General features: G+C 35.2%; 1 protein-coding gene across 1 annotated transcript; it reads right to left on the minus strand.

The window, feature by feature from the left end:
* Window positions 1-947: 947 nt before the first annotated feature.
* Window positions 948-9,763, minus strand: TFB1M (transcription factor B1, mitochondrial). The gene is made up of 5 exons (XM_009698482.1): window positions 9,628-9,763; window positions 7,989-8,140; window positions 4,262-4,370; window positions 2,320-2,471; window positions 948-993 (listed from the first exon to the last, which is right to left on the minus strand). Exons 1-5 carry the CDS (start codon window positions 9,758-9,760, stop codon window positions 973-975), a joined length of 567 nt encoding a protein of 188 aa, XP_009696784.1. The 5' UTR covers window positions 9,761-9,763; the 3' UTR covers window positions 948-972.
* Window positions 9,764-10,297: the final 534 nt, after the last annotated feature.

Below are 10,297 nucleotides of genomic sequence, written 5' to 3' on the forward strand. Positions count from 1 at the left end.
ACAGTGATGTAACTCATGCCAACATACCTGTGCTACCAGGAAACAGAAGAGCAGGAAACTACCACTAGGAAGAAAGGCAAAGGTATTTTTTACCTGTTATACTAGCAAAAATAAGCTTGACCACAAAGAACACAGCATGTTGCTTTATTTTCTTACTGTTACCATCAAGTTATCCTAATTCACCCCATGACAACATCTTACTCCTCTGCTAAGATTATGGCAGATACACTGAGACTTCGATATTTTGGCTCTTAGCTCAGAAACGTTCAGTGAGGACATCAAACTTGTAAGCATAAGACATTTTCCTTTCAAGAATATAAATCCACAGATACATAAAATATCAGTAGCAACTTATAATCGTCTGCATGACACTGTCCTCTATTTCCTGGTACTGAATATGCCTGTATAGGCCAAATTACAATGGTTAACTTAAGCAAATCCAGAGGACCAGAAAAAAAAGACACAGATTTTGATTATCATCCTTTCTCCTAATCATAAAACAAAATAGTCTCTCTCAAATGAGTTTTTCATGATGTCAAATCAATTATGGAAATGTAAACCAGAAACTATGAACAATTTTGTCTTCAGTAGAAGACCTGTGTTTAAATAAATGTAAGAACAAGAATCACAAGATCCAAGAATGTAAACTCAACAACAATTAACACTGATTCATTGCATGACCTTGGAAACATATTCAATTTCCTAGTGTTTCGAACCTCTCAGCTTCCCAAGTACAAGGAACTTAAGAGTGCATCTCATTGAGCTATGCTGGGTGCAGAAGCACTATAATCTGCCTGTCACCAATGGCGTACGCAGCTGGTTACAGCTATATAAAGTACAGAGTGCATTTATGCTCTCACTCAGGGTTAGGCCAATTTTTTCACTGCTGTCACAAAACTTTGCATCTTACCCATTATGACTCCGTATTTTACATCATAGTCCATTACCCATATTTTGCAACAAGGTCTAATCTCAAAATAACATGAAGTTCTTCTGAAAACAGATCTGGATTTTGTTAAGTGCCTGAAAGGATGTGAGCTCAGAACTGAATTAAGAAATCTAGCTTCTTTCATACCAAATGTTTATCCCTGGTGTTCTCTAGAGCCACCTACTGGAAACACTTCCATTCTTGTCTGGAATCTTGATGGCAGGACTAGAGTAATGACAGCACAATATCGTTTTCTATGACCCCAAAAAGTGACAGCAGACATGCCACTTGCATATATAATTATTACTAATTTACGTACCCCAAAAAACACAGCAAAATCTGCCTATTAGAATTTTTACTTTGAAAGATTAAAATTAAAACAACACACACATTTAGGTTGCACACACAAAACCAGACATTTACAAACACTGGGAGTAATTAGATGGAAATTCAGTTTTCAGACTGACGTGCAATTCCTTCTTCTCTTTTTTTTTTTTAAAAAGCAAGTAAGATGCTGGTAAGAAGCCATACTGCTTTCCTAAATACAAAGCAAAAAGTCTTGCAGCCTCTATGTTATGCTACATTTCATGCAATGGCAACAAAAATAAACTGTTATGTCTGAAAGCATTGTGAAGTCCACCTAATAGCAACACATCTAGAACTAACACTACTTCAGAGCAGATTAGTTTGGCCTTCTTTGAGAATCTAACTATTGATACAAAGTAAAATTGCAATTTGCTCTTGAACTTGCCGGGACAGAACTCAAATGATGCCCTTTTACACACACAAGACTCACAGCAATCCACTAAAAATTCTGCTATCAAGTATCTTTCAAAAAAGCCAGAGTCAGTTTCCATGGTCTTGACAAACACTCCCCTGTGTTTTAAGTGTTTAATCACAAGTGGAAATAATGCTAACCTTCCATTTTTGCTTATTTCAAGGAAGGTGTCTTTTTTAAAAGATATTTAAGAGGGCAAAGGAAATAACTATGAGTGTATTTCTTGAGATGATTGAAAGCTAAGGAAAAACAGACTGATGAAATGGTGCATGAATGACTGTGAGAGAAGAAAGGTATTTAAAAACAGAAGAGCGCTGTGGAACCGACTCATGTTGAAGAAATCAGACTTCAGAAAAGAACAGATTAAGTACCTCAAGGAAATATATCCCTCCATAAGAAATTAATTATGTGCTGTGAAAGGATCAGAGCAGATGATTAACTCAACATTAAAATTTGTAATTTACAACCACACAAACTAAAAATTGAACCAACTCTTTCCACTCTTTAAAACCAACGAATATTGGTTTTGTACTTTTAAAAAAAAGGTTGTATGGAAACAAATTTTTGTTCAATTTAGCATCTGTAAAATTTTGGGAAAACACTAATATCTTACCTCTGCAACTTCCTTCTGAAAAGTCAACGTCATCTGCGTCCTGCCATAAATAAAAGGTCCATCCTTTTTGGAAACATTTTCAAGCCATTTGATGATTAGAGGAGTTGAAACACTGAAGGGCAGATTCCCAATGATATGTATATCTGGTGGCTCTGTTAACATTTGATGGAAGAAAAACAACTGTCAAAAAGTTTCGGATAAGATTTTGCCATGTTTGAACACATAAGGAAAAAAAAATACGTGCAAATCAACCTAGACTTAAAATATGAAAACAATTATCATGCCATGCCAAAATGATGCCTTTCCATTTGTACTTGTCTTACACTGACAAAAATGTGTTACTATTCTCAGTAATTAGTTGGAAAAAAGTGGCTAGATTTGGTTCTCATTTACATTTGAATAAATCGGTAGCTTTCAGCTGATTTTCACCTTATCAGTAGACCTCAGCTGAGCTACTCCAGAACAGCAGAACTGTAACAGCAGATAATAAGAACAACAGAAAAAGTACAACAGTGTTTCCATTATTTTAAACTATGACTATTAGGTACAGAGTAAATAGCCACACTCGTCCTTCTGTCCAACACCTTCCTCCCAGGGGTATTTCACAGAGTCCTCATAATCCCCAAAACAATCATCTAGCTCAAACTTGACAGGGCTCTCCTTCTGTATAGAGTCGTCTGAAATCAAAAGGTCTTAGAGCAAGTACAAGACTTAGCCATAAAAAGTGATACGTATTGTTCAATTATGGATTGTATCAGTATATATGTTGTACAACACAAAGCAGGTATTTCATTAGCACGGATCCTTACGTCTAAGCAGGAGTGCAATAGAAGCAGACAAAATGAAAGCAAGTGTGTTGTTTCTCAGATACTACAGCATTTAATAACATGAATAAGAGATGATAATATCAAATTGAAGTTGGTTTTCTGGCACACTTTACTTATTATGCACTCTTTAGGCCGTCATATTTCTGGCATATTTGTGATATTACACACGTATCAGAGATGGCTAAAGTATCTTTCTGAAACTCATCAGCCTTTCAGATTTTCATAAGACAATAATACAGAAAAAGTGCATCCTACCTCTAATTAGTTAGCTCCATAGACAATGACTTATATGTATGATCAAGAAAGGTAAATTTTTAAAAACTGCGCTACACCTTCATACATGCATTTGCTCAAAGTTTTGTTTTGTGAAGTGCTTGTCTTTTCCAATGTGGCAAATGCAGCATGGAATTTTTCAAAGTGAACATAATATGGCATGGATTTTTATGTCTTAAGTTAGAAAGCAGTTTACTGTTCTTCAGGCACTGCAGACAGTGACTCGACCTTAAAATAAGACAAGGGGACTGGGAGGTCATCTCTGATTTATCTAATAATATTACATGTTTTAAAAGGGAAGTGAAATAGAGTCCTATGAGAACCTCAGATTTGAAAGAAAAAAAACAAAACCAAATCTCCAATTAGATTCTACTTTTGCCAAAAATATCCAGCTGAAACCAAAGCAATGAGAAAACTAAATTTTTGAGGACAAATTTCCTAAAACTTTCAAAGCAAGTTACAGAAATTTCTTCAGTGGAACAGCAGCAGTGGTGGCCTCTGGCTTCTTCAAAAAGAGGGAGAAGCTGGGAAGAAAGTATACCATTTGATTTGCTTTTATTCCAAGAGTCATTATTGTACAGTCAAGACACTCTAAGGTTAATAACTGCAAAGCTCCTCACTGTTGACTGAGGTGAATGTGACACAAATTCCACTGTTCTGTCTTAGAAGAGGAAGATGATTCTCTGTTTCCTTCTAGAGAGGAAGAAAGTTAGCTCATCTCTCTCTTCTTACCTTCAAAATGTATCAGAAGAGACTAACACCTGCATTGGTGAACTATATCACCAAGCTGAATACTAACTCAGAAGCCTTAAAAACAAAATAAACCAAATCCAAATACTAACCGTCCTCCCAGTTCTTTTTTAAGTGTTTTGGAAAAGCCTTCTCCATCTTATATGTTAGGATATCTCCATGAACAATGTGCACTTTTCCTGGAGCTGCTTCAGATAACATCTGTTTATAAGCAAGCAAGCAGAATTCACAGTGAGTATTAACCAAACTGTTTCCAGTTTCAGCCACAGCAGGAAAGAATTGCTATATATTGCTATATATTTATCTTCAATATACAAAAAAACACAGTAGCAGTTAAAACTGATCATATTAGTAGTATTTACTTTCAAAAAGCAAACACTAACAAAAGAAGTTTAATGTGTGATTCTGTAAACGCTTACTATTCACAGCTGTAGAATTCTTAATAGGGAATTTAAACTTGAAAAGACTGCTTAAAAGTCTCTTTAACAAGAACAATTAACAAACCCTGGTCCACCTGATTTAAGTAATAATGCAAGCAGCAGGTTTTGAAAAGTTTTTAGATCCATTACCTGTGGAAACAAGGCTCATGTTGTTTATTCTGTCTCCCCCACAGCTGTAGAGGCTATTAGCCAATTTTAGCTATATGTGATACAAGGCTGCTGAAATATTCAGTCACTTTTACAGAAAAAAGGGGGGAAAGATTCCCTCAGTACTCCCTGTAGTAGTCTGAACTCACACCACTAAAAACCAAGGAGTTCCCAAAAATGAGGGAATGAGTACCTAGCAGTAGAGACAATCTCAAAAATTTGTATCAGTTTAGACATTACAAAATCAACTCTGTTGTCAACCTCTCTATCCCACTTCTGTAGCTTATCTAATATTTAATAAAGGCTGAAATGCAAACTCAGAACCAGCTGTGGTTCGATGACCAATTCTTTCATTTCTAGTGTCAGTTTGCACAATCAAAGTTAGTTTTTTAGTAATCTTTTCTCTTACAGAATGAAACTAGGCACAAAAAGCACACTTCAAAGGCAAAGTCAACTTTTACAAAGATGACATGTCGGGATATTTATTGTTCTTAAGTCAGAATAATGAAAAATAGCTTAAAGAACAATTTTGCTTTTGCACAGAAATCCAAATCCATAAACAGTTGAGTGCTAGTGGCTCAACTGCTGAAACAAACTGAAGACAGAACTAACAATGGTGAGCAATTTAAATCATGTTTATATGCTCAGGGGCACAAACAGCTTTCACAGGTCTCTGAGCCAAAGGAAAGTGCTGCCTTCTCATACTGTTCACAAAATGTTTGCAAGAAATTTTTTTAAGTAAAAGTTTTTTTTACCATCAAAATTGCTAAATTTTCTGTAGGGTACTGAAAAAAAAGCTGAACTAAAAATTAAATGTTCCTGTATGTTTTAAGTGCAATTATTTCCAAATAGAAAAAATTAATCTAACCTCAACTCCAAACCACTTAACAGATTTTTCAGCATTACACTAGCAATTATACAGCATCCAAATCCACTAATCTGCCATGATTTGTCAAATCTCTCTTTGAAGCTGTAATAAATGCTGTAACAGGATGAAAGACAATGTAAGATCAATAAAGTTGGAAAACAGTGTAAGAGGAAGCAGACAGCTGCCTACACAACAATGGATTAACAATGTTGTATTGTTTTTTAATAACGGTTTTAATGTCAAGAGGAGTTGGGGTTTTTTTGAGTATCACACTTAACATAAATGAGAACTGCATTTAATTTGTGAGCAGAAAAATCACAGCTGTGTATTTCTAATTTGAAATCAAGAGTCAGAAACCCACTGAAACCTTCTCCATTTTAAGGCCAATGTGCGCAGCTAACACAGTTCCATGAGCTCTTGTGCACCAACCACACAAGCCAAGTGATTCTCCGCCACAAAGATCCTCTTGCTCTTCACACATAACCAAAAGGGCACGAAGAAAACATCAAGGGCGTAGTTTTAAAAATGCAACGGTGTTCCTGGAAGAATTCTATATTCAGTTCACTCTCTGGCTGAGGGCACCCTTTCTCTCCTCATAAATCTTCCCAGCCTAACAATTATTAGGACGTATGGCATAGGGATGTTGTGATTCTTTAAGAGTGAGACAGGACTGACAGTCTGTCAGCGTGTATAAACTTTTACTCTGTACACCTATGTTCTTCACTATATTTCAGTTTTGCAGTAAAGAGTATCCCAACTTGAGTTTTGTGATAGAGACCACAGCCTGAAAAACAGTTAATGCTTTACATCAGTGATTTTGAAAGTATGTAAAGAGACATTTTTAAGTAATATTCCCCAATTGTTATTTTAATCTCTGACATTTTCTGTTATTCAAATCTCAACCCTTTTATGAGTATTTGGTTTTGATAGAACTTTTAATGGGAAACCAGAAAAAAAAAAAAGGTATTACAACCCACATTATCACAAAAGAAAGATTAATTCTGTTATGTATCGTCTTATTTGCAGGGAAAAAAACAATATCAAATTTAACACTAATGGATGAAACATATTTCTTGTTCATTCACATCCACTGTTATTGAGATATAGCATCTTTATATTCAATAACCTCATTCAGACATATTTATTTCTACTGTAAGGAGGTTGCTAATCAAAAATAATGACTAATGTTAATTCACTTGAATAATAAAGATAATTACATACTCATTATAGGCCCTGAAAGGTATACTTTTGTTCAGAGAAATGTGTTGTAGTGGTTGCATTTTGGAAGATCATAAAAATTGCCTAAGTACTTAAAAAACTCCGTTAGCTAAAATAAGTATCATTTAATCTCAAATTCTCTCCAATCTCAAACCAGTTCTTAAAATCTAAAACAAAAATGCATATTTACCCCCACCCAAGAAAAGTGAAAACATGACAGCTTCATACTTTGTAAGGTAAAGATGGCATACTGTAAATTATCAATGACTAAACCTACAAAGACAGTCACATGGACATTCAGGTTTAAGCATATGAGCAGCTTCAGTCATATCTTACATTGGTTTCATCCTACCAATGCGACCAGTTCTCAAGTGAACTACCTATTTATTTTCACTGCTGATTTACTACAGAAGACACAGTGCAATATAAGGAAAGCCCTTTGAATTGTTATAATCTGAGATTGTAGAGGCACAAGAAAATAGTCAGATCTGAAGAGATTTTGGACTCTGTTTTTCTTCCCAGATTTATACAGCCAAATTCCATAAACGTCGAAACTCAATAGCAACACAAGTAAATGGCATTTGAAAAATGCCACAATGACTTGTGAACTTATACCAACTTTAAAAGAAAGGAACAAAAGTTTAAGAGTGGAAATAAAGGAACAAAAGTTTGAGTGGGGTTTTTTTAAAATGTAAAATAAATGCTTGGTTTATTCTTCTGTATCTGGATGTTAATACACATTGAACTACTAACTGGAGACATGCTTTTTACAAACTTTAAAGCATAATTATTAGGATTAAAATGAGAAATAAAACCAAAGGACATTACGTTCAGCCTTTAAACTACTATTTCACCTGCATGGTGAAATGCACCCAAAATGTCTCAACCTGAAAAAAACAGACAGGCCTCAGCATTAACTCAGTTGCAGTATCAGGTCCTAAAAGGCCTATGAGAAAGCAGGAGCAATTAATTGCTATACTGTGTATTTGCATCTTCAAGCAAATGATGGCTCTGACTTAAGCCAAAGAAGCAAAGCTATTTTCAATGCTGAGATCTCAACAAGACACTTGGAACTTTTCTATATTCGTAAAATGTTCTTATTTAATGTTGTGGATACTTTTATACAAATTATTCTCCAGTTGGTACCTGCAATCCTGGAATAAATCGAGCATCTTTTTCAATTAAAAGGAGTTGTTTAACACCAGCACTGAGAATGGATCTGGTAATTCCTCCTGGCCCAGGGCCCACTTCGCAAACATGGGTATTTTTCAGCTTGCCAGCTTGTCTCACTATCTTGTCTGCAAGACACAAAAGGACACACTAAGCCTTTATTCTCCAGAAGATCCAGCTCACTGAGATAAACTCATTGTTTATTGTTAAAGCACAAGTGTGCTCATCTCAGAAGAGACACAAACAGTGACACATCCCAGTTAAATGATCACGCACCTGCTAGATTGCACAGATTTCAGATTTGTTTCATACTACAAGATATGCTCTACTACTTAAAAAAGACTATTTGCAGTTTAATGTCTTTAATATACGTTGTTCATTACAGAATCCAAGAAAAAGAGAATATTACTTCTCGCCTGTAAACTAGCAGTACTATTCTCCTGCTAGTAAGCACTTACGTTCAACATTCTGAAGTCTCACTACTTATCCTTATAAAGGTATTTCACTACAGTACCTCTGTTTCAAAGAAACTGAAGAAATAAAAAAGACAGGGTGAAGCTCTACCAAGACTACAATATGTAGAGAGCAATTTTACGAGGCAGGACCTGGAGTAAAGTAAGAGTTGGAATACAGGCAACTGGTAACTATAGAAAGCGGGACAGTTGAAGATATTACACTGGAAAGTGTTAAAGCCAGGGAAGAAAACAGATTAAGGATTAAAATAAGGATGAAAAATGCACCTAATGAAACAAAGGGATCCTTAGGAAGCATGGAGAGAAGACGCTGAAAGTATGCTGCTTGCTCCGTAACAATAACGTATGCAACAAAAATAAGAAATACCTGAAGACTTGTCTACTTGTAAGGTTTTCCTAAATGTATGCAGACATTTTTATTCCAGGGTTCCAGTTGTTCAGGAAGTGGAGCTTCATGTTCACACCCTAAACCTTTATCAAACTGAATCTTCAAATGTAATCAAATCATCAGCTATGTGAGGCCGCACTGCATTTATTACCGCAAAACCCAGCCACCACTGGGACAGTAAAGAAACCCACCACTGATTGAACAGTGCCAGCTTTGTCACCCATTGCTGATGTGAAGCTGAAGAAAACTGAATGGTTCAGAACAATGTAACTGGTTCAAATAAGCTATGACATTTCAGATAACTAAGACAAATGATCTTCCTAACCACAGTATATAGTAAATTAAATTGCACAATGAGTTAAAGTACTTTCTATGATACGTAATAATCTGAAAAAAATACTCATTTTTTCATCAAATCTAGAAACTAGAATAGTACCTGAATGGTAAAAGTATTACTAAGGCTTGGATTTTTGCATTTCAATCAATAACCCATATTTTATATAGCAATATGTTTTCTACCTAAAAATTAGTCTATAATTTAGAAACACATTTTCTAGGAATTTACAAGTAAAATTGATTTGTCCAAGCTAAAACTACTTTTAAAAAAAAGTCTTTAAAGGTTTACCATTGAGCCGCCATTAGTCTGCCAGATGTCATCAAGCAAACATCATCTCCTTAGCTAGAATTTGGATTCTGAAGAAAACCAGGATACATGTTTTATAGAAGCTAAAAATATTAGAATAAAATACTTAACCAGTCAATCGCAAATCCAGTAGAAAGTTCTGAGAAAGTTGTTTCTGTGCTTTAAGGCGAAAGAGTTTAATGATCTCTCCAACAGTTGGCAGGGGAGGCAGACGGGAAGCTGCTACCTTTCCTGGAACAGCCATAAGATAAAACTCTTGCTCCTTCCTCCTAGAGAGACATTGAAAAGATGGTTCTAGTATAAACAATACATTTTAATATACTTAATATCAAAAACATTACTAAGTTTACAAACCAAGCCATGATTTACAAATCATTATACAAGTGCTAAATTTTAAACATTTGACTATTGTATGCAGTGCTTATGCTGAACATGTATTTGTGGGATTTGGGCAAGTCTGGTTTTGGAGTTTTGCCAAAACTTCAGGTAAAACAAAACCCTCTCACAATTGTTCAATGTCAACCTTTCATGACTTTAGAAAAGAATCATTAACGATAATCTGCCTGAATTCACGGCATCACATAATGACAGAATATATTTAATTAAAGTGTCCCTGATGAAGAATTAAAATTTTTTATTACTGTATCACCTGCCTTTCTAAGCAGAGGTGAAGATAGGAATCTCAAGTGTAAACAATGGCATTAGCTAATTAAAAAAAAAAAAAATTCGTTTTCACTTTCAGCACAACAGGACAAAACGTTCCACCTCTCTGTGCTCGCAC

This window comes from Cariama cristata, unplaced genomic scaffold, assembly GCF_000690535.1.
Source record: "Cariama cristata isolate BGI_N322 unplaced genomic scaffold, ASM69053v1 scaffold46584, whole genome shotgun sequence".
NCBI classification, from domain to species: Eukaryota; Metazoa; Chordata; class Aves; order Cariamiformes; family Cariamidae; genus Cariama; species Cariama cristata.